This window comes from Oncorhynchus mykiss, chromosome 12, assembly GCF_057628025.1.
Source record: "Oncorhynchus mykiss isolate SJ-2025 chromosome 12, ASM5762802v1, whole genome shotgun sequence".
NCBI classification, from domain to species: domain Eukaryota; kingdom Metazoa; phylum Chordata; class Actinopteri; order Salmoniformes; family Salmonidae; genus Oncorhynchus; species Oncorhynchus mykiss.
In genome coordinates, this window is record NC_143033.1 from 83,207,764 (window position 1) to 83,233,628 (window position 25,865).

A 25,865-nucleotide genomic window follows, 5' to 3' on the forward strand; every position below is an offset into this window, starting at 1 on the left:
ACAGACACAGATTTACTGTGGACTTTGGTGGAACCGCAGGAGGAGAAAGCCAATAGGTTTCAGAAGTTCCGTTCAAAAGAAAGTGAGTGTAATATCTCTGTGTAGAAGTCTATGTCATGAATGTAACATCATGCCTCTTTTCCACTAAACCCAAATGCTGAGGTATATCTGTTCAATATTTCACAAACGTTCTACCTCCGTGCCATACTGTTGAGGGCACGATGCAGAGGATATTCCAACAGAGAATTTCATAATGTCAAACTCAGGGAAAAGAAGAAAAATAGAAGAATGAATGCTCCAAATAGGTAAATGTGAGCACAATACCACCTGAGACAGGGAATCATCTGTGTCCACTGTGATCAGTCTTGGTCATGTTTCCATATTGCTCGTGCAGAGTGACTCTTGTTTCTGCTTTTTCCCCCGTGGTAATGCTATCAGTCACCTGCTGTAGCAGGACTGATAGAGAGTTGTCTGTTGCCATTCTCATTACAGCAGGGGAGAATGCGGCGGCAGAGGCAGTGCCGAGCCCACCAACTGGAGTAACCTTTCATTGAGACGGAGGGAGGGAGGCATCCACACAGAGACAACACCTCCGTCTACTTGACATAACCCTATTACCACTCCCTTCATTTTTCTGCCTTGACACCTTGGAGCGAAAGAAACGGTTAAAAGAATGAGTGAACAAAAGCTGCATTGCGTGGGGAGGGATGGAGGGAGGGATGAAGGGAGGGATGGAGGGAGGGATGAAGGGAGGGAGGGATGGAGGGAGGGATGAAGGGAGGGAGGGAAATGAGAGGGGGAGACAATGGGGAGGTAGGCAGCGGAGGAGAGACAGAGAGAGACAGAGTCCATGGAGCAGTGCATTCTGGGTACCCTATATTATCCCTCCAGCAGCACACATCAATTATATGGAGGTGGCCTTCTCTGATTTCTCCTCCACCTAGCGGATTATTCCACCGGCTCTGCCCGGCGACACACACACTGACTCCCTCTAAAAGATGCTTTACTTGCTACTGTTTTCAACTAAAGGGATTTGGTTCTGTATATGACACTGATTGTATGACAGTATATGTCAGCTTTACACAAATCTCATAGTTGAAGGGATATTTGACCAAAACACAGCTCTGTTTAAAAGTTGATATTTCAACCTTTAATGTTTGTTTTCCTCCCGCTGTAAGGGGATTTCCTTTTATTCTAATAATATTTATGTACTGTAAGATATATCAATGTTTCCTTTTCCTTTTCATCTTTTCAAACACTTCCAAACAACCTTTCCATTTTTACAGGCCATCTGTTTGTATACACCAGGATCAAAGTCAAAGCCCTGCACAAAATTCTGTTTCACAAAATAACTACATGACCGACAAAATAACTCACTCTGGAATAAGAACCTCTAAAAACATCCGATATTCTGTCAAATATGAGATCAAAATCAAGATAGAGTGCTATCTGATAAAAAAAGGGTTGTTTGAGTAGTTTAATTTGGTCAAGGAATGTGCTAGACCCATCTACTGTGCTTCCAGGCAGCCTGCCTCAGCTTGGTGTGGAGACCCCGTGCAGCGACCCTTGTCACCTCGGCTGATCTCTCTCTCCCGCCTCTGATCTGGCTTGCAGCAGTGGCAGCCAGCGGCGGGTGCTGGTTCACCGCGTGACTGCAGTAGCTGTCTGTGTAGCGAGATTAAAGGGTCCGTATCGATCCGCACTGCGCTCATGCATTTTGTATGAGGGAGACATTGTCAAAGAAGCATCTCGGATTAAAAAGAGGGTAGAGGGAGAGTTCCAGAAAATATGCTGAACTCTGTGAAAAATCCCCTTAATGTTGAAGTGTTATGTATGTAAACTCCCTTTAATATAGTAAATTGCCGTGAACTCTCATCGACCGGAGAGATAGTCGTTTTTCAATGCTTTTCTTTTACATTTGCTGCTTGTAATGTTTGCATTTATGGTTGAAAATGAGAGAGAAAAAAAGGAGTCAAAAAAAAGAGAATAGGAAGTGGCAGCTAGAGACAGTCTAATGGCGGCACTGTGTCTGTTGGAGAATGCTCAAGTAGAGTGTGAATTATTTACCATGTGTGGCTAGTGTGCGCATAATAAAGTCATCCCACCCAGCAACACCAGTCAAGAGTGACCAGGAGTATACAAGGAGTATACAGTACTACTATTCTCTTCTACAAATCCTTAATTGCAATCATGCAAAGATTAGCCTTTTAACACCATTGTGTTGGGGCCTTTGTTAACAGGTTTTCAAATCACAGGCTGTTCTTTTCCAAAGGTCTTTACCTTTACAAATAAACAATTATGTAGGTGAATTAACCTGAAATGCCCAACATTAAAACAACAAAATTGGCTTGTAAATATGGGCCTTTCATATTTGTTGATTTGTACATCCCAGGAATAAGTAATCTTGCTTTGATGATTATTTTAGAAACATACATAACATCGAGTTTTTACAGTCAGCAGTTCCCTAATGCTGCTGATTATTCCGCTTATATATTTTATGCTGTACGTATATGAAGCATGGCCATGTTTTGGCAAAATGCCTACGTAAAAGCATTTATATTTGCCATAATCCTGGACTCTTGATCCCCTCCCAGCACATGTCAATCTCACCTGAGCCTCTGTGAAAACAAGACAGAGTAATCAATGCATGATATTCACATTGATGGAGAGAGGGAGGGAGAAGATACACTACCAGTGACCAACCAGGATGATTCAAACACACTGATCTCTGGGTGTCAAACAGGGCCTTCTGTCCTCAGTGGCAGCTGATCTGAAACTGAGCCACTGATATAGACCATCTATCAGAAGGCTCATTCATGCTTCTCTTTACTAGCATGTCGTAAGGACGTATCCAGTCATGCTGTAACTATGGTAAACACAGACACCTGCACGCAAACGCGCCTGTGCACACACAGACACAGGCACGCACACAGGCGCACACACACACGCAAACGCACCTGTGCACGCACGGACACAGGCACGCACACAGGCGCACACACACACGCAAACACGCCTGTGCACGCACGGACACAGGCACGCACACAGGCTCACACACACACGCAAACGCGCCTGTGCACGCACGGACACAGGCACGCACACGGGCGCACACACGCAAACGCACCTGTGCACGCACACACACGCACATACACAGACACACACACAGTCTGATATAATGTCCTGGGGAAGCTTTAGCACATATATCAAGGTAAAGTTACACATGAAGAGATAGAGAAGAGGAGATAAACTGCCTTTTACAGCATCAACAATCAAAGCATTTAGTAGATTGGACACAAGCATGTTCTGGGAGCTGGATCTGACTAATCTACAAATGGCTTCTTGTTATTAAACTGCTAATTCAGAGGATTAAAGGATCCATGAGAACACAATCCTCTTTACTGGATGTTCCTTGGATGCTGAAGGTGGCTTAAATATTCATTAAGCACACACACACGTGCACCCATATGCGCACATACTCCTACTTGCATGCTTGTACAGAGACAGACATACACAGATATATACACAGACACAAACATGGAGGTTCACATGCTGTATCTTTCTCAAATACACATACGAACACACCTGTATTCATATACAGTACAGCAGACCCCTCCTCCTCCCCCCACACACGCACACGCACAAGCACACGCACACACACACACCTGTTTTCATATACAGTACAGCAGACCCCCCTCCTCCCCCCCCCCCCACACACATACACACACACACACACACACACACACACACACACACACTCACACACCTGTCTTCATATACAGTAGAGCAGACCCCCCTCCTCCTCCCCCCACACACGCACACACACACACCTGTCTTCATATACAGTAGAGCAGACCCCTCCCCCTCTTCCCCCCCCCCCACACACACACACCTGTTTTCATATACAGTACAGCAGACAACACTATCTAACTGATTAATCCCTTTCATTCTTTTTTGGGTGGTTCACACCGTCATTCCTCCTCTTTTTGGGTCCCAAAACATAATTTGAAGACTGAGTCTCTGTGTCATGAATCACCGTGAGGAAGAGCTCTTAGGTAATGGCATTCAACAGAAAAGATACTCTGTGGATGACAGCAACCATTTTTCCAGATAAGCAGACAAACTACACCTCTTCTACAGTAAATTGCAAATAAGAACAGTATATCAATGATAACTTGACAATTCATCATGTGTTAATGGAGCTTTTCTCTTACTGATTCTAAACTGGTACAATAACATACAACTTATGCATACAGTCTCCTCAGCGTCAGGAATTTTTAAAGTAAGCTATTTCAGGCCTTTAGAGTTTTATTGTTATAAAATCAAGGTACATTTCAACAGGGGTGCAACTTCCACTGGGGACGTGGAGGACATGTCCCCCCACATTCTGAAATTACATTTTTGTCCCCCCCAGTTTTATCATTGGAATGTGATACAAAACGAGCAAACGGTGTGCTTTAGGACCATGCGGACGTTTCCGAGCGGTCGGGTAGGCTGTTTGGAGTGTTTATCCGACAAAAAAAATAAATGACCAAAAAAAAAAGGTTATGTCCCCAACACTTCTAAAACCAAAGTTGCACCCCTGCATTTCCATATCTAAATTATCTATAAAATGTTATGAACGACACCTTTGAATGTACATTTCCCCGTTGGGTTCCGGTGGTCTAAGACAGGCTGTAAATGTACACAGAGCATCAGTGTAAAAGTCAAAGACTCAAAGCTGCAGCAGAAGCCAATGGAAAGGTAATGTAGTATTATGAAGAACTACTCTCTGAGGATTACATTACCTGACTTTTACACTGAAATGAACACTGTCATTTATACTGACCTTTTTAGATCAGTATGAATGTGCTGTCTGTGTCATTTTAACTGAGGTCCTCAGCAGGTTTCCTGGTGGAGAAAAACAGACTCTGAAACCAGAATAGGTCCCCTGTGTTTTAATCAATGGGAGATACCAAAGATACAGTACTATTACAATACTTAACACATACTGTAACACGCCATCACTATAACTGCTTCATTTAAAAATGTGTTTATTATTAAAACTTCCCTAACAATACTTCCAATACAGTCGATAACACTAATACAACTACTGACACTAATACCATTGCTACTAATGACAATAACAAAAATAGAAACCTATCTGAACTGTGACAAGTGTTTCAGGATTACAATTTGACTCCTAATGGGTTCTCCTGTAACGCTTTAATTCACTACCTATGTGATATCAATTCCATTATAATCTCATTAAACTACTGCACACTGAGGTGATTTCAAATGAATGTGAAACAGCCAACCGCACACTCCTTCCTAATTGAGCAATAATTTGAACTCATTATTATTGCCCATTATTAAATTAATGAACTTAATGGACTTATTTTCCAAATTGCAAAGACCCCTGGCAACATGTTTTTGATTCCATTAGCAGACATACTGGAGGAAATGAGACACACAGAGGTGTATGTGCAATTAGCCTACCGCTGTGTGCTAATCTTATACTGACTCCATGATGACCACTCTCACCATGCAAGACATGATGTTAAATCTCCATATTATAAAATAATAAAACACTCCTGTCACAAGGTGTATCATATGTAGCCTACGTCACATTCACGTGACAGTTTTTGAGTAACATTTCATCGAGTGGTTAGGTGAAATTTGACATTTTCTTATAGAAAATATGAGAATCATCGATATCCACTTGACAAATTTGCAGAAAAGAAGAAAGCGGACTATCTGCATAAATGCTAGAGGGCAATCGATACCTCACCAACCACAAATGACGCATGTCGATATGGATATTGAATTCTGTATTTAATTAAAACCATACTCCTGCGCTCACTGTCAGAATGCCACAGCTCCACTGTGGATAGTGTTAGACAAGAAGAGGGTTGTACAGTGATTTGTGTTCATCACAGCATGACAAAAAGACCAAGAGAACAGGCCAGTGTGTCAGCACCACATCAATCAGTAATCACATTTCTGTTCTGTTCTCTCCCCCTCTACACTGAAGGACAACGGCACCACACAGACTCCTCAAAAACACACATCGTCCTGTCTTATCACGTCAACAATTTAACACTCATATTAGATTTAAAGCCTCCCCAAACCTAAGTGTTTGTTTCTCAACAGGAAGTCATCTAAGGGAAGGGCAGACAAAGTTATTAAGAGTTATTATAACATCAACAAAAGATCATCATTGTCAAATTATGCTTTGCAATGCAACTCAAATGAATGTAATTATTTTTTAAACGTACTGTAATCATATTGTATAAAGAAGTAATTTAAGGTGAACAGCTTTGCTTTCTGTGCATGTCCTTTAAATCCACAAAGTCTGAGGTTGACATTTGCAACAAACAGCCCATAGGCTGATTCCTGCAACAGAATTAAGAATGGGGCCGCGGCGTTGTAATTTGTTGAAGAAGATAGAATATGCAATTATATTGTAGGAAGTGTCTTAACTTTGTTTACTGTAAACATCCAACATTGACAGTGTCTTTACATCGTAGCAATAAAAAACAGCTGCATAATTTAAAACAACAGAGACCAAATGCTCCTCTGAGGTACAGAATAAGCGCTACATGATATCCTATGAATATCAATGGGGTATAAAAAATTCTGCTCCCCTGAGAGACCAATAGTAAACCTCTAGTTATAACTCATTTTGATTTCAAATCATGTCAATGCCTCAGTTTTTCACTCTGCATTTTGCTGCAGCCCAATACAATAGCAGCACGCAATGTCAGAACTACAGTAAACTAACGGGCATTTAAACCAAGTTAATGCATTCTGTACACAACCAAAGCCAGTAAGAATGGGGTCTGAATGAGAGAGACAGAAAGAGTTGACCTCGTGCGACCCAGGGGCCAAGGTAACTACACTTCCACTACAGTATTCACTGCTCATTTGGAAGTCTTTGTCAATAAAATCAATTTTTCGAGCAAGTCTCTAGTCTCACTGGGTACGGGTCGTAAAATATTTAACCAGTATAGAGATCTGGCAAGTCATTGGTTTAAAAAGAACACACTGCTTTCAGACTAGGCTTCTCTCTATCTCTTCAGAGAGAGCCAGTGGTGATTTGTCTGCCCAGTAAAAAAAAATTGCAACCAAAGATTTGGCAAAACCGTTAAAGTGATTTGTTAGGATTGCCAGTTGAACCATGAAGTGCAATGAAAAATGACAAGCACACTTTAGACTGGCTACCGTCACATTATTCCGAAACATGTATGCACTTACATATTTTGGAGCAAAAAAATTGCTGTGTCAACAGCGTCAGATTATACAGCATTTCAATGAGAATTATTTATCAGCTGAACCTCAGTCATATTTATGGGCTCCTCTGCACAGATGAAGAGAGCCACCTCCACACTGCTGAATATTTCTCTTTCTAGTCTACTTTAACGGGGGCTTTGGCCAGCACACATTAAGGCTGTTGGGCATATGAAAAGACACTGGCCACCGGTGCAGGCTACTGGGTCACTTCATGGGCAGAATGGACATATGATATCACAATCGTATCACACATGTAATTACATGTGACTAATGTGATTTACAAAACACATAAAGACAAACACACACATGTGCGCATGTGATTTGAATTTGATTTGTGTTTGTTTGTCTTTATATGTTCTGTAGACACACACACACACACACACACACACACACACACACACACACACACACACACACACACACACACACACACACACACACACACACACACACACACACACACACACACACACACACACACACACACACAGTATAGAGTCCAATACTGACATGGGGTGAAATGAAGGTACCTGTCCTCATCATCCAAGGCCTGTGTGTGCCTGACCTGAAGAGAGGAGGGGTAGGGGAGGTAAGGGGAGGCAGGCTTGGGGCATGGCCAGAGGAGGCAGGCTGAGAGAGTAAAGAGCCATCCACGGAGACTTATAAAGTCCCAACTACAATTTACAGGGAATGCTGAAATAGTAGTGGCCACTGGCGGGTCATGCTGTCGAAGGCACTCTTTTATTTGCTTCATTCCCTTTGACACCGCCTCTCGATTAGGGTCATAAATCCCTTGAAATCGGTCAATAACCTATAACACTAATGCCACTCTCCTGACATTAATTTTACTGCCTGGGTGCCACAATGTTTCTTAACTCATTGCACGTGACAGAGGATTTTATACTGGCCTCGATTGATTGAGAAGAGTATATAACAAGTTTATAGAGTGTGTTTGTGCTTCTATAAAATAACATGAATATGGAGTGGGTCAAGACAGTAGAATATTCTGTTCACTAGCTTGTTTTATTGGATGTTCTCTAAGTTAGCAGGATATCACAGAGGTAAGATAACACCCAAGCAACTGGCAACTCTGACTTACAGCATGATGTTTTGTTTGAATTTTATGAGTACATAACCTGATAATTATATTTGAATAAGTGTATATCCAGGCTGTATCACAACCGGCCGTGATTGGGAGTCCCATTAGGGCGATGCACAACTGGCCCAGCGTCGTCCAGGTTTGGCCGGTGTAGGCCGTCATTGTAAATAAGAGTTTGTTCTTAACTGACTTGCCTAGTTAAATAAAGGTTAAATGAAATAAAAATAAAAAATAAAATATGAAAGAGTGGAAACCACCCAAATACGATTTATTTTTTCGGGCCGAGAGAAGGTGAAGTAAATTCCTTATCATGCGTGGCAAGTTGCCAGTAGATGTGTTTTTTCCATTCTCAAAGGGGCTTCTCCTCCAATCGTTTTTGTGTGTGGGAACTGACACTTCAGGGCATATCCATGCCACAGACGTGTTACTGATGTGCATGCCTTCTGTTCCAACACTGATGACAGAATGAAGAATCGCCATATGAGACATACTCATGGAATTATCCACAGTGCAACAGGGCAAAACAAGAGGAATTTATGAGGCACATGTTCTACGCGAACAAATTGTGTGGATAAAATATACACTCTGAATACAAACGGAAAGGGATTTCAAAATAAGCTTTATGGTGTACCCGTGCGTTCGCATGTGCCGGGAATGAGTTATTTCATGATCAGACAGACTGTGATAAAGGGTTCAGACTGATCAGACAGACTGAGGTAAAGGGGTTAGACTGATCAGACAGACTGTGGTAAAGGGGTTAGACTGATCAGACAGACTGTGGTAAAGGGGTTAGACTGATCAGACAGACTGTGATAAAGGGTTCAGACTGATCAGACAGACTGAGGTAAAGGGTGAGGTACTGAACAAATTGTGTGGATAAAATATACACTCTGAATACAAACGGAAAGGGATTTCAAAATAAGCTTTATGGTGTACCCGTGCGTTCGCATGTGCCGGGAATGAGTTATTTCATGATCAGACAGACTGTGATAAAGGGTTCAGACTGATCAGACAGACTGTGGTAAAGGGGTTAGACTGATCAGACAGACTGTGGTAAAGGGGTTAGACTGATCAGACAGACTGTGGTAAAGGGGTTAGACTGATCAGACAGACTGTGGTAAAGGGGTTAGACTGATCAGACAGACTGTGGTAAAGGGGTTAGACTGATCAGACAGACTGTGGTAAAGGGGTTAGACTGATCAGACAGACTGTGGTAAAGGGTTCAGACTGATCAGACAGACTGAGGTAAAGGGGTTAGACTGATCAGACAGACTGAGGTAAAGGGGTTAGACTGATCAGACAGACTGAGGTAAAGGGGTTAGACTGATCAGACAGACTGAGGTAAAGGGTTCAGACTGATCAGACAGACTGAGGTAAAGGGGTTAGACTGATCAGACAGACTGTGGTAAAGGGGTTAGACTGATCAGACAGACTGTGGTAAAGGGGTTAGACTGATCAGACAGACTGTGGTAAAGGGTTTAGACTCTGATCAGACGGACGGTGGTAAAGGGGTTAGACTGATCAGACGGACTGTGGTAAAGGGTTTAGACTCTGATCAGACAGACTGCGGTAAAGGGTTTAGACTGATCAGACAGACTGAGGTAAAGGGGTTAGACTGATCAGACAGACTGAGGTAAAGGGGTTAGACTGATCAGACAGACTGAGGTAATGTGGTTAGACTGATCAGACAGACTGTGGTAAAGGGGTTAGACTGATCAGACAGACTGTGATAAAGGGTTCAGACTGATCAGACAGACTGAGGTAATGTGGTTAGACTGATCAGACAGACTGTGGTAAAGGGGTTAGACTGATCAGACAGACTGAGGTAAAGGGGTTAGACTGATCAGACAGACTGAGGTAAAGGGTTCAGACTCTGATCAGACAGACTGCGGTAAAGGGTTTAGACTGATCAGACAGACTGAGGTAAAGGGGTTAGACTGATCAGACAGACTGAGGTAAAGGGGTTAGACTGATCAGACAGACTGAGGTAAAGGGGTTAGACTGATCAGACAGACTGAGGTAATGTGGTTAGACTGATCAGACAGACTGTGGTAAAGGGGTTAGACTGATCAGACAGACTGTGATAAAGGGTTCAGACTGATCAGACAGACTGAGGTAAAGGGGTTAGACTGATCAGACAGACTGAGGTAAAGGGGTTAGACTGATCAGACAGACTGAGGTAAAGGGTTCAGACTCTGATCAGACAGACTGAGGTAAAGGGGTTAGACTGATCAGACAGACTGAGGTAAAGGGGTTAGACTGATCAGACAGACTGTGGTAAAGGGTTCAGACTCTGATCAGACAGACTGAGGTAAAGGGGTTAGACTGATCAGACAGACTGTGGTAAAGGGATTAGATTGATCAGACAGACTGAGGTAATGTGGTTAGAATGATCAGACAGACTGTGGTAAAGGGGTTAGACTGATCATACAGACTGTGGTAAAGGGGTTAGACTGATCAGACAGACTGTGGTAAAGGGGTTAGACTGATCAGACAGACTGAGGTAAAGGGGTTAGACTGATCAGACAGACTGAGGTAAAGGGGTTAGACTGATCAGACAGACTGCGGTAAAGGGTTCAGACTCTGATCAGACAGACTGAGGTAAAGGGTTTAGACTCTGACTGTGTCTCGTTTTAAATGACTGAATTCTCTAAATTTGCCTGGAAATAAATCCTGTCTCACTCTTAAGTCTAGCTGACACACACTATGAGCCCAAAGCCTATGAGTTATCTTTCCAATCAGTGTTCAATCATCCATGATGTCTTATCTTATTGATCAGCCTTAAGTATATTGTGTAAGACATCATAAAATAGGGCAAAATGGTTGAACCTTTGTTCCAGTTTCTCTGTAGATCATCTTTTTTTGTTAAGTTGGTGCCATAAGCCTCCCTCAATATTTCATTTTCCTAGTCCTTGAGCACAGTGTGGGGTGAGCCGGGGCTGCAGGTGAAATGGGGGCTGAGCTTTGGCGCCGTGTATTCTTCTCCTGAATACGCTGCGAGGTACAATCTAACACATTCATGTTCATTCACTGACACACGGCCAGGAAACTAATGTACAGTATATCTTATCTGATGTAATATTACCATGCTAATGTCTTTTCTAGCGTCTAACATACAGTTGAAATCGGTAGTTTACATACACTTAGGTTGGAGTCATTAAAACTAGTTTTTCAACCACTCCACAAATTTCTTGTTAACAAACTACAGTTTTGGCAAGTCGGTTAGGACATCTACTTTGTGCATGACACAAATAATTTTTCCAACAATTGTTTACAGACAGATTATTTCACTTATAATTCACTGTATCACAATTCCAGTGGGTCAGAAGTGTACATACACTAAGTTGACTGTGCCTTTAAACAGCTTGGAAAATTCCAGAAAATTATGTCAGGGCTTTACAAGCTTCTGATAGGCTAATTGACTACATTTGAGTCAATTGGAGTTGTACCTGTGGATGTCATACCGCTCAGGAAGGAGACGTTTTCTGTCTCCTAGAGATGAACGTACTTTGGTGCGAAAAGTGCAAATCAATCTCAGAACAACAGCAAAAGACCCTGTGAAGATGCTGGAGGAAACAGGTACAAAAGTATCTATATCCACAGTAAAACGAGTCCTATATCGACATAATCTCAAAGGTCGCTCAGCAAGGAAGAAGTCACTGCTCCAAAACCGGCATAAACAAGCCAGACTACGGTTTGCAACTGCACATGTGGACAAAGATCGTACTTTTTAGAACTGTTTGGCCATAGTGACCATCGTTATGTTTGGAGGAAAAAGGGGGATGCTTGCAAGCCGAAAAACACCATCCCAACTGTGAAGCATGGGGGTGGCAGCATCATGTTGTGGGGTGCTTTGCTGCAGGAGGGACTGGTGGACTTCACAAAATAGATGGCATCATGAGGCAGGAAAATTAGGTGGATATATTGAAGCAACATCTCAAGACATCCGTCAGGAAGTTAAAGCTTGGTCGCAAATGTGTCTTCCAAATGCACAATGACCCCAAGCATACTTCCAAAGTTGTGGCAAAATGGCTTAAGGACAACAAAGTCAAGGTATTGGAGTGGCCATCACAAAGCCCTGACCTCAATCTCATAGATCATTTGTGGGCAGAACTGAAAAAGCATGTGCGAGCAAGGAGGCCTACAAACCTGACTCAGTTACACCAGTTCTGTCAGGAGGAATGGGCCAAAATTCACCCAACGTATTGTGGGAAGCTTGTGGAAGGCTCCCCGAAACATTTGACCAAGTTAAACAATTTAAAGGCAATGCTACCAAATACCAATTGAGTGTATGTAAACTTCTGACCCACTGGGAATGTGATGAAAGAAACAAAAGCTGAAATAAATCCTTCTCTTAACTATTATTCTGACATTTCACATTCTTAAAATAAAGTCGTGCTCCTAACTGACCTAAGACAGAGAATATTTACGAGAATTAAATGTCAGGAATTGTGAAAAATTGAGTTTAAATGTATTTGGCTAAGGTGTATGTAAACTTACGACTTCAACTGTATGTGCATTAGCCAGTTTCCATTTTACTACCAAACTGGCTCCTCTGCTGTTCGTTGTTCCAGGCAGTTGTTAAAGCTGCAGTTCCTCTCTGTCTTTCTCTATCTCAGCCTCGTGACAAAAAGCCCCTTGAACGATCTGGCCTTTAATCACTAAAACAGATTTTATTTTTCCTCTCTCTGGAATGGCTGGAGCTGAATTGACGTGTAGCCTCCACAGTGCCGAGGCAAAATGGCCGTCCCAGTAACGGCTCACAAGCCCCTGGACAACCTGAGGCATGGCCATCCAATCCCACATCATTAAGGCAGAGTCCTTTATTGTGTTGGAAGGCATTAAACGGTGCGCTGGCTCTAGCCCTGAAGTCACACTCCACTAGGAGAAAACAGCAGAAAAAAAACAGCACAGCTGGATAATGACTTTTCCCTGGGAGGCTGACCATGTGTATGAAAGTGCTAATGATAGCAGGTACAATAAGCGAGCGCAAGGCTTTTACTGCGTCCAGATATATTTTCCTCAGCTAAACTTGCCAGTGATTTCCCCCATGTAGGTGTCTTTCTGTAGTTTAAGAAGAGCCCCCCACCCCCCTCCTCCCCTCCTCTCCCTCCATCCTCTTCCTTCTCCAGTATCTAATCTCCTTATCAGCTGTACAGCTAATATCAAAGAGGACTGCGGTGTGAAAATCCTGCGAGTAAAACCCACTGTCGGAGTCTAATTACAATTAGCTGGGCTCCAGACCCATTAGGCCTGGGGGGAAGAGTGCAAAAGCGCAGAAAATTAAAGCTACTGATCGCTAATGATCCCACAGACTAAAGGAATGGGTTCAGATTTGGGGATCTCTGAAATATACCCCGTCTCTTCTTCCTGTTTCTACGTCTAAAGGCTGATCTCCAGGCCTTCTTTCAAATGCTCTGAGGGAAGGTGCAATTACGATGTTTCCACAAAGTTTTGGAGGCTGAAAGTTGTTCAACTGTTGGGTTAACACAGCCATTATAGTCTTGATATTAAATAAGACAAAACATATCCTGCTAAAAACCATGAGAATGTAGACGATAATATTTTCTCCGCAAAGCTTTATAGCACACCAAAGTTCACGCCGTTTATGGCATGCCATGACACTAGCCCGTGTCTGCGTGTCATGTGAGTAGTAAAACGAGCCTATGAAAGTTAATGAATGGTTATTAACCGCCATTATCCTGTGTTACGAGTAACTTCATATTGATTTATATACCTCACATCTTCACAAGTTCCCTTCAAGTGAAGCACTACTAAAATTCACCTTAAAAAGGAAATACCTCTCGTTTGATGATGTAAGCCCCAAGTTCTTCCTGGCGGCTGTGTTGGAGGACTATCCGGGGCAGGGAGATAGAAGAGTCCAGAGTTATTAGGGCCGTCAGGTAAGTGTGTGGCGACAGCGACAGCGGCCTGGGATGGGGGTGGAGGGAGAGGCGGCTAGCACCAGCTAATGAAAGCGTCTCAGGGAGTACTAAAGAGTCTACGTGACACTACTCCTAATTCGTCTGTCTGAGGACACAGATCAATTAATACATTAACAAACGATCAGAGACACTTCATCTTGCAATATGAAACCAGCAGCCTGGACTTGCTGCCCGGCCTCCCGTCCTGAATGGCTGATCTGCTCTACTTCCATACACTGCAGTCCTCCATGCATCTCAACAGCCTCCACTAGTCAGACAGATAAAGATGTTGTAGATGCACATGTTTTGCTGCAATTATTGTAACTGTTTTAATCTAATTTCATGACTCTCTGGATAAAATGAGTCATTCAAAACTACAGTAGTTTGTTCAGATTTCTTTTTCAGATTCCTGATAGACTTTTCTTTGCGTTCTGACAAAACATAGTAACACTACCTTTTCATAATGATGCCATTACAATACTGAATCACAAACATTGGGACAGAGTATTCCCAGAGTTTTTTATTTGATTTATATCTAATACAACCAATCACCTCTTTGGCTTAGTAACGTGATGCCTCACCCCAACACATTAGGCATTGTCTAGCCATGGAACCCCATGTTGTTTCGAACACACAAACAAACCATTCAAATACAGTAGGTCAAACATACTGAAAGATTCAGTGGATTCAGTGGCGGGGACTGGCACAGCCATTACAGTAATTTGATCATCCTGTTGTGTGAGAACTTTACTGCAATGCAGGAAATGTAAAACTTGTATTGTATTTGAGGTCACTTTGACTTGATTTTCCCTATCAAAAGAATGTATCAACCCATTCAAAAATGTCCATTAATTATAATCCACATAATAATTCCCATTTCCTGTTGCTTCAGGATTATTTTCCTGCTGTAGTAAACTGGCTCAAATTAAGATCCTACATCTGTAGCGTGAGTGAGTGTGTTGGTGGTGTATTGGGGAAGTCAACAGTAAACCAACGCTCCACACCAGCCAAGGCAGCCATATATCCACTCTGCTCTCCCCCCATTACCAGGCTCTCTGCTCAGCAGCCAGGACCCTGCCCTGCTCAATTATTCATGGCATTCAGGGGAAGACAGAAACATTCATGTTTTCTCCCCTCCTCGCCTCCTCTTCTAATGCAAAGGAACAAACGAGTGAAGAGAATGGCCACCCATCCATTCCTCCCCCTCCATTTCTCAATCGTCCATCTCTAGGATTATTCCGGTTTGCTCCACCTCTAATGACAGAGGTGGAGGTGGTGGTTGGGGAGAGGAGGGCAGTAACTAACACTGACCAGACGGTCTGTTGCTGTTTTTGAGATTTACTTCTGGGCGGAGGAGGAGATGGTGGTGAGTGGTACCCAGGAGTATGCTGCATAACCAGGGCCTGTCTTTGGATCCACATTCATCTATATCAGGGGGCAGCAGGGAAATGTAAGCCAAAGGTAATTGCCCCGGATAAGAACATCTGCTTGGTGAATAAATATTCTAATGAGGGGAGCTCACAGGTTCCCCAGACTGATCCAGTGCTGACAGTCCTCCGGAGGGACGACAGGTAATGCTCAACACCTGCACCTCAAATGGGAGAGAGACGCTCCCTTCCTCCCTCCCCTGCCACAGTAACTAAATGCTGGGCGACAACAACACACACCACAGCATTGTGTAAATCTTCACCTAGATTAACTGGGTTAGATAAAGATTCCAGGAGTACCAGCCAGGCCCCCTCTGTGCCAAACTGTCCATGCCCAAGCCGCAACTTCTCCCAGCATGCAGCTGTGTGGCACAGGAAGGAAATGTCTGAGATCTGGCGATGATAGAGGAGGGGTAGTCTGGCGAGATCGAGCGAGGGAGCCCCGTGGCACACACACACCTTCAAAGAGGCCTGCTCGCTCAAAGACATGGAGATGCCTTTCCCAATTAGCATCAAACCCCTGTTAGCACGTAGCACCTCACAGGAACACTTAATTGCTTTGACTGCTGGGTAGGCCTGTGTCGGACAGTTTTACTCTGCCTAAACTGCAGTACTATAGAGGGAGTAGGGGAGCAGCTAGGGCTCCACTTTATGTCATGTTTTTGATATATAACATTCTGTATTATTCATACACTTGGCTGTTGCTTTAATGGAAAATAACAAATAATTCTGAGGCTCAGAATGGACTGAACTGGAGGCTGGTAGAGTCGAGTATCTTCCCCCACAGCCGATTCTCCGCTCACTGAAATCCAAAACTGACAATCGATAGCCACAAGCACGCCCTGCGTTCCCGCTATGCAACAGACGCAACCCAAATTCCACCACAGTTCAATAGCTTTATGATCAGAATGCCAAAAATTGGAGGGAAAGTGTTTTTTTCAAATCCTTAAGTTTACTGTGTCTTGGTACGGATGGTTGTGAAAGAATGTACGTCTGCAAATTAAAATGGATTGCAAGGAGCTGCAATCTGCATTACTGTAGACATCTCAACGTAGAAGGGAGGAATAGCAGAGGGTATTGAGTGGGGATGGTTGTGGTGGGGAGGGAATGGAAAACCACACAGCAGACACAACTGATCTGACTAATTACCAATGATCTCATACACAATTAATTAGCACCTCTGGATAAAGCACTGTGCACACTCTTACTGTATGTTTTACACAACTTATTTATGGTCAAAATGTTTTGGAGTGGAATGAAAAGGACTAAGCTATGGGTGATAAAATGGGGAATAAAACCCCTTTAAAATACGTTCAAACAAGACATCCATAAACAGAGAATCCAAAATGTGGCCCCCGAAAGTGTAGCAGCAACAGTTTGAGGAACTGGTCAAAACAAACAGATATAGCTTCAAATGGTCCATACATGCCGGTTGGTTTAATTGTTAACTATGTCTGCAGAATGTGAACGGAGGGAGAAATATGGTAAGGTGAAAATAATATCCAGTTAAATAAATCTTTGGTGAGGAGGTTGAATAAATCTCAGGTGAAAAGGGAGGTAAGTGGCAGGCTTCTATAGAATATGGTTAAACCACCCAGTGCTCTCCCATCAATAAAACAACACATAAAAGTTAAATAACCATCAGCACTGTTCATGCATTTGGTAGGTGTGACACACACCCCGACCACAACTGAAGAGAAATGGAACAATTGTAGATGTGTGCAAACACAATTTGACCAACTGCGACAAAACTGCACTAATGAAATCACCACCGACCGGGTAGTTTTGCAATGTTCTTAACACATCTATACACACACACACGCGCGCGCGCGCGCGCGAGTGCGCACGCACACGCACACGCACACACACACACACACACACACACACACACACACACACACACACCAACGCATCTCTGAGCATTCACACACACACTCTACCTCCCTCTGCAGTTCGAGGCAACACAATGGTCAACAAAAAGAGAGCAACTCTGTGGTACAGTACTCACCCAAAAATACATCATCATTTCGGATGTGGGACAGGTGAGGTGCAGGCACGGCGGAGAGTGTGGGGTTGAGCAGCGGGACAAGTCCAGCCAGTTTGAGCGTCAGGAAGAGAGGCGAGTCCGACCGTTTGGAACGAGTGCTTTACTGGTCCCTCTTCCACTGGGGCAGCCCTCCCTCTCAACTGTTCAATGGGGCTCGACTAGCTTTCCCCTCTTCTCTTCTTCCTCTGCCCTTCAATTTTCACAAGCCGCCTTTTTCCTCTTCTTTCAGCCTCACAGAGAAGAAGCAGACAGAGAGAGAGGAAAGCTTGGGAGGTGTTCTAACCCTTTTCTTTTGATACTCTTGCCTCTCCACGCCACTCACTCACTTTCTCTCTCTCTCTCTCTCTCGCTTTCTCTCTCTCTCTCGCTTTCTCTCTCTCTCTCTCTCTCTCTCTCTCTCTCTCTCTATCCTATTCTCTCTCTCTCCCTCTCTCCCTTGCTCTCTCTCTACTCCCTCTCCCACTCGATTTTCTCTCACTCTTTGGCTTGTGCTGTCTCTTATTGGTGAATGTGGAATCAGTCAGTACAGCGCGGAGGCTCAACTACAGCAGGAGCAGCCTGCGCCTGACAGCTGCCTCCAGCATTCCTCCACTGGAGCCGTGTTCCTCTGCATAGAGGGGTGCTGTGCTGCGCACCGAACAAATCGGGATCTCACAGACGGTACTGTAAAATTCAGCATCCCAGGGTGGGGGATGGAGGTGGAGGGGGTTGGTGGGGGGCTGGTAATGGAGAGAGCGGCAGGGTGGGGGTGGGTGGGGGGTTTCTGTTGATGATGATGCTATTGATGGTGGCGGGCTATCTGAGGCGGGAGTGAGAAGATCACTCTCCTCTTTTCACTTTCTGACTGACTGAGACAATGTACTTAAGTTAATGCAGCTTCAGCTGTATGAGGAGCAGAGAGAAAACACTGCAGGGAGCACCAATAAAGACTGAATGTACTGAAAGTATGCCAAGGGGAACTAGGAGCATCAGCTTGTTCTCACTCTTTTCTACTTTTCTGCAAAGGTTGTGTGTGTGTGTGTGTGTGTGTGTGTGTATCTTGTTTCAGCTATAGGATCAACCGGAAATAGAGTGGTCAAGAAAAACCAAGGGGGTTCAGATGGACCAAATTGTAGTTGGGGTAGTCATATGCAGTAGGTATGGCATATGAAATAAGTATTTGGTTAGGAGTGAGAATGAAGCTCTGTGCTGTGGGTGTGGGTGCCGAGAGACACGCTTTTGTGTGTTCTCCATCTGGCGGCTGTTAAGGGGAGGGAAGGGAGGGAGGAGGCTCGCCTATCTTTTAGACAGCATTGTAACAATGAGCCTGCCTCAGCAAATTTATAAACATATCATCAATACACGACTGGGCGCTAACGCTTTTAATATTAACCCTGTGGCAACCAGGGCAGACTGCGGAGAGCTGCAGTGTTTCTGCGGCTTCCTCCACTGCTGGATCATCCAATAAAATACGTCCTGGGGGATGAGCTAATTTGTTGTAGGATCCTAAAGAACATTTGCCAGCCATAGAGAACATTGTGGTAATGAACAGAAGAGATATATTCAGGTTATGTTACCCATCAGTAATTGCCACATAAGGAGGCTGAGTTAAATTTGCAGTTTGCAGCTGGCTCTGAGCGAATTGCGTACACAAGGGGCCTCGTACTGTCATCTTAAATTTATCAGCAGTTTTTTTTCTTACCCCTTTTGTTTTCTTTTAAAAATGAGGAATTGATCGCTGAAATGTAAAACACCAGACGGTTATTTTAGGAACTCCAAATATTCAGTCAAATATAGCTCATGCATAAGTAATGCATTTCTCACTACTTTGTTCTTTTGTTATTGCTAGATCGCAAGAGAGCCTCTCCAGCACTGTGTACACACAATCTATTATTGTGGGTATTAACATACAAGTCATCCATATCTTTTTTACATGTCCACCAGACTCAATGGATTTACATTAGCAATCACGGTGGGTAAGCGCCCCCCTCCTCCATCAATCTCTGATGGGAAATAAAAATGAAATGCACTTCTCAGGCAACTCGGATTAAGGATCACGCTTTTATCAAATACTGAAGTCTATTTCAAGTCCTCCTCATAAATAACTGAAGGGAAGGAGAGAGAGAGAAGGAGCGAAGAGAGAAAGGGAGGGAGCAAAAGGAGAGACAGAGAGAAAGATGGAGGGAAGGAGGAGGGGGAAAGAGACAGGCAGAGGGGGAGAGAGAGTGCATCACGGACTGAAGCTAAGACGCAGGGCACTTGGGGTTTTAGGGATTAGAAAAAAGGTAGAATGGAGAAAATAAGATGAGAATTTGAAGGCATTTTAGCATCAAATAATCCCTATGTCTCCTTTCCAGGGATCTCCAGCCCTCAATTACCCATGAAAATGGAAACAGAAAGGGAATTGGGAAGAAGATGGAGCGTCTGGGCCGAGACATGTTGTTTTTCTCCTCCTACTCTCCTACTTCTATTCTCTCACCAGCTCCATTTTTCCATCCTATATAGTGTTTACCAGGATGCTAGTGGCTTTCCCGCCCCTTCAGATTTCCCACCAACGTCTAGACTCCCCCAGGGGACTCAGATGTCCATTATGGAGCCAAGAGCCTAAAGCTTTCAGAGAGAAAGGAGGAAGTAAAGGACTTAAATGCACTTTATTCAGCCCTAAAATGGCCACCCTCAGCTCAGCTCAGGATCTCCCCCCTTTTAAAGGAAAAATTCACCCAATTGACTTTTGGTCTTTTTTTCATTAGTCCACTGTTGCTACAGATGATGCAAAAGCACATCACCATGATGATGTTGGCAAGTGACACTTTGCTTCTTGAAAGTCCAATATCTTGAAAACTTGACTGCTGACATGCAAAATAATGTGGGACTGTATCAACAGCGGACAAATGAAAAAATAATACCAAAATATAGTTTTTGAGTGCAGTTTTCTTTTAATATTTCATGGTAATCCTAGTGCTTGTTAGCAGGAATATCCCCATATCTGTTGTTGGTCCATGCCCTGTTCTTCTCAGCTTTACAGTGAGAGCATTGAGCTACGGTTCCCTGAGCACTCAGCCCAGGCCCCTGCCTTGAGGACGGGGTCTTAAGGGTCTTGGTATATACTAGACATGGTTCTCTCACCCCAGCCCCATTTCTCTATTAGTCTATGGTGGCTGGTCTCAGCTGCTTCAACTAATGGGCTTTGTGCTGGTTGACCCAAAGACAGGAAGAAAGGATTCTCCATCCTGTGTCTCGTAGAAGGACGGTCTCTAATGACACTTCACTTTAAAGCGTTTCAAGAACAGCTGGTAAGGATCCACAGATGTACTTTATTCACAGGTAGATATTGATATTTCTATATGAGGAGGATCAGACTCATAACTAAGACTTCTGAACAGGTGGAAACATCCTCAAAGGTTTTAGCGCTGGGGAAATAGGCCACCGCAGAAAGAAGGATTTTAAGGAAATATACTTTAAAAGTCTCCTGAAATTCTCTGAAAAACGTCAGTGGGTGCTCTACTTTCCAATTGCAGCAAAACATATTGTCAATCCCAATATATGAACTAGTCTTTCAAAATGAAAGAAAGAAAATACCCAACATCAAACAAACACATACAGTACACATACATTGAGTACACCAACCACAGCAACACACACAGACTGTACTGTGTAGTCTGATGTTAATAATGCAGTGTTCACGTGGCATCTTGGTAGTGTTCAGCAACAGTAACTAGGGGTTGTGTGAGACCAAGGAGGGGCCTGGGCCCCTGTGTGTGATGCTGATATCACTCCGGCGCCAGACCTGGTGTGTCTGTCTGTGTGAGAGGCAGGCACAGTGAGTACCGTACTGTACACTGCCTGCCACACCTTGCTGTCACAGTGTGTACGGCAACACAATACAACAGAACACACCTTGTAATGAACAAGAGGTCCACACTGTTCCTCTGTCCTTAGAGCAAAGTACTGCAGTCAAGTCAATGCCACAACAAGCAGCACCGGAACAGACAGCAGGAACGACATGGAGAAAAGCTACACGACAGGGTGGCTATTATCTTCATTACCTACCTACCTGTGTGTGTGTGTGTGTGTGTGTGTGTGTGTGTGTGTGTGTGTGTGTGTGTGTGTGTGTGCGTGCGTGCGTGCGTGCGTGTGTAAAATGGTACCAGAAGAAATTGCAGCAGTTTTACGGGCGCCCAACCAATTGGGCTATTATGTGCTTTTTTTCACGTCATTTGTAACTTATTTTGGACAAAATGTTTCTGCCAACGTATTTTACGGAAAAAAAGAGCTTCTGGATATCTGGACAGCGATCACTCACCTCGGATTAGACTAAGATTTTTTCTTCAATAAGCAGGACGCACAGGACATACTCCGGACACCCGACAAGGCCAACAACCTAGTTACTGGACATACTCCGGACACCCGACAAGGCCAACAACCTAGTTACTGGACATACTCCGGACACCCGACAAGGCCAACAACCTAGTTACTGGACATACTCCGGACACCCGACAAGGCCAACAACCTAGTTACTGGACATACTCCGGACACCCGACAAGGCCAACAACCTAGTTACTGGCAAGAAGAAGAGACGCAGGTACAGAGGACACAGAGCGGGGTGCCTCGTAAGGATCCGCAGAAGGCGAGTGGGAAGCTGCCGTTACGGTCAATATTACTAGCCAACGTGCAATCATTGGACAATAAATTAGACGAGGTACGATTTACCACCACAGACGGATGCTGGCACTAAGACCGCACTCAGTCAGGTGTATAAGCAAACAGGAAACAGTTCACCCAGAGGTGGCGCTCTTAGTGGCCGGAGACTTTAATGCAGGGAAACTTAAATCAGTTCTACCTAATTTCTATCAATATGTTAAATGTACAACCAGAGGGGAAAAAATATAGATCACCTGTACTCCACACACAGAGACGTGTACAAAGCTCTCCCTCGCCCTCCATACGGTAAATCTGACCACAATTCTATCCTCCTGATTCCTGCTTACAAGCAAAAATTAAAGCAGGAAGCACCAATGACTCGGTCTATAAAAAAGTGGTCAGATGAAGCAGATGCTAAACTACTGACTGTTTTGCTAGCACAGACTGGAACATGTTCCGGGATTCTTCCGATGACATTGAGGAATACACCACATCAGTTACTGGCTTTATCAATAAGTGCATCGAGGACGTCATCCCCACAGTGACTGTACGTACATACCCCAAACAGAAGCCATGGATTTCAGGCAACATGCGCACTAAGCTAAAGGGTAGAGCTGCCACTTTCAAGGTGCGGGACTCTAACCCGGAAGCTAAATAAGAATTCCTGCTATGCCCTCTGACGAACCATCAAACAGGCAAAGCGTCAATACAGGGCTAAGATTGAATCGTACTACACCGTCTCTGACGCTCGTCTTATGTGGCAGGGCTTTACAGACTACAAAGGGAAGCAGAGCCGCGAGCTGCCCAGTGACACAAGCCTACCACAAGCCTACCAGATGAGCTAAATCACTTCTATGCTCGCTTCGAGGCAAGCAACACTAAGGCATGCATGAGAGCATCAGCTGCTCCGGACGACTGTGTGATCACGCTCTCCGTAGCCAACATGAGTAAGACCTATAAACAGACGGCCTGACGGATTACCATGACGTGTGCTCCGGGCATGTGCTGACCAAGTTCGTAATACCAACATGTTTCAAACAGACCACCATAGTCCCAGTGCCCAAGAAAACTAAGGTAACCTGCCTAAATGAATACAGACCTGTAGCAGTCACATCCATAGCCATGAAGTGCTTTGAAAGGCTGGTAAAAGCTCACATCAACACCATTATCCCAGAAACCCTAGACCCACTCCAATTTGCATACCACCCACACAGACCCACAGATGATGCAATCTCTATTGCACGCCCCACTGCCCTTTCCCACCTGGACAAAAGGAACACCTACTTGAGAATACTATTCAATGACTACAGCTCAGCGTTCAACACCATAGTACCCTCAAAGCTCATCACTAAGCTAAGGATCCTGGGACTAAACACCTCCCTCTGCAACTGGATCCTGGACTTCCTAATGGGCCGCCCCCAGGTGGTGAGGGTAGGTAGCAACACATCTGGCACGCTGATCCTCAACACTGGAGCCCCTCAGGGGTGTGTGCTCAGTCCCCTCCTGTACTCCGTGTTCACCCATGACTCCAACACCATCATTAAGTTTGCAGACAACACAACAGTGGTAGGCCTGATCACCGACAATGACGAGACAGCCTATAGGGAGGAGGTCAGAGACCTGGCCGGGTGATGCCAGAATAACAACCTATCCCTCAACGTAACCAAGACAAAGGCGATGATTGTGGACTACAGGAAAAGGAGGTGCGAGTACGCCCCCATTCTCATTGATGGGGCTGTAGTGGAGCAGGTTGAGAGCTTCAAGTTCCTTGGTGTCCACATCACCAACAAACTAGAATGGTCCAAACACACCAAGACAGTCGTGAAGAGGGCACGACAAAGCCTATTCCCCCTCAGGAAACTAAAAAGATTTGGCATGGGTCCTCAGATCCTCAAAAGGTTCTACAACAGCAACATTGAGAGCACTGGTTGCATCACTGCCTGGTATGGCAACTGCTCGGCCTCCGACCGCGAGGCACTATAGAGGGTAGTGCGTACGGCCCAGTACATCACTGGAACTAAGCTGCTTGCCATCCAGGACCTCTACACCAGGTGTCAGAGGAAGGCCCTAAAACTTGTCAAAGACCCAGCCACCCCAGTCAAAGACTGTTCTCTCTACTACCGCATGGCAGGCGGTATCGGAGCGCCAAGTCTAGGACCAAAAGGCTTCTCAACATGTTTTACCCTTAAGCCATAAGACTCCTGAACAGGCCCCCCAACCCCTCTTTTACGCTGCTGTTACTCTCTGTTTATCATATATGCATAGTCACTTTAACTATACATTCATGCACATACTACCTCAATTAGGACTATCTGCATTGTGTTCCTGTCACGCCCTGATCCTGTCTCTGATTGAGAACCATACTTAGGTAGCCCATTTTTCCACCTGTCCAGGTGGGAAGTTGACTTTGTTTAGGGCACATAGCCTTTAGCTTCACGGTTTGTTTTTGTAGTGTTTATTGTTTTGTTCGGCGTCTTTTTTCCAAATAAAAAGTTAAATGTACGCTCACAACGCTGCACCTTGGTCCAGTTCTTTCAACAGCCGTGACAGTCCCGGCACCCGCCACCTGCCAACCCCCCTTTTATGCTGCTGCTACTCTCTGTTTATCACATATGCATAGTCACTTTAACCATACCTACATGTACATACTATCTCAATCAGCCCGACTAACCGGTGCCTGTATATAGCCTCGCTACTGTTATAGCCTCGCTACTGTATATAGCCTCGCTACTGTTATAGCCTCACTACTGTATATAGCCTCGCTACTGTATATAGCCTCGCTACTGTATATAGCCTCGCTACTGTTATAGCCTCGCTACTGTTATAGCCTCGCTACTGTATATAGCCTCGCTACTGTTATAGCCTCGCTACTGTATATAGCCTCGCTACTGTATATAGCCTCGCTACTGTATATAGCCTCGCTACTGTTATAGCCTCGCTACTGTATATAGCCTTGCTACTGTTATAGCCTTGCTACTGTATATAGCCTAGCTACTGTATATAGCCTCGCTACTGTATATAGCCTCGCTACTGTATATAGCCTCGCTACTGTATATAGCCTCGCTACTGTTATAGCCTCGCTACTGTTATAGCCTCGCTACTGTATATAGCCTCGCTACTGTATATAGCCTCGTTACTGTATATAGCCTAGCTACTGTATATAGCCTCGCTACTGTTATAGCCTAGCTACTGTATATAGCCTCGCTACTGTATATAGCCTCGCTACTGTTATAGCCTCGCTACTGTATATAGCCTTGCTACTGTTATAGCCTTGCTACTGTATATAGCCTAGCTACTGTATATAGCCTCGCTACTGTATATAGCCTTGCTACTGTATATAGCCTTGCTACTGTATTTAGCCTTGCTACTGTATATAGCCTCGCTACTGTATATAGCCTCGCTACTGTATATAGCCTTGCTACTGTATAGAGCCAAACTACTGTATATAGCCTCGCTACTGTATATAGCCTCGTTACTGTTAT

At 44.2% G+C, this 25,865-nt stretch overlaps 1 protein-coding gene across 10 annotated transcripts in view; it reads right to left on the minus strand.

Annotated features, from left to right (window-relative positions):
* LOC110538551 (RNA binding protein fox-1 homolog 3) overlaps positions 1-25,865 on the minus strand; it is a 412,967-nt gene that overhangs the window by 115,239 nt on the left and 271,863 nt on the right. For 3 of the 10 annotated variants that reach the window (XM_090193731.1, XM_090193730.1, XM_036938645.2), the window contains exon 1: positions 17,725-18,356. The exons of 6 other annotated variants lie outside the window; for them this stretch is intronic. In XM_090193731.1, coding sequence (XP_090049857.1) covers positions 17,725-17,742 — 18 coding nt within the window. In that variant the 5' untranslated portion in view covers positions 17,743-18,356. Of the gene's footprint in view, positions 1-17,724; positions 19,366-25,865 lie in introns of those variants that run through there. One more of the 10 variants, XM_090193729.1, reaches the window with a different exon arrangement.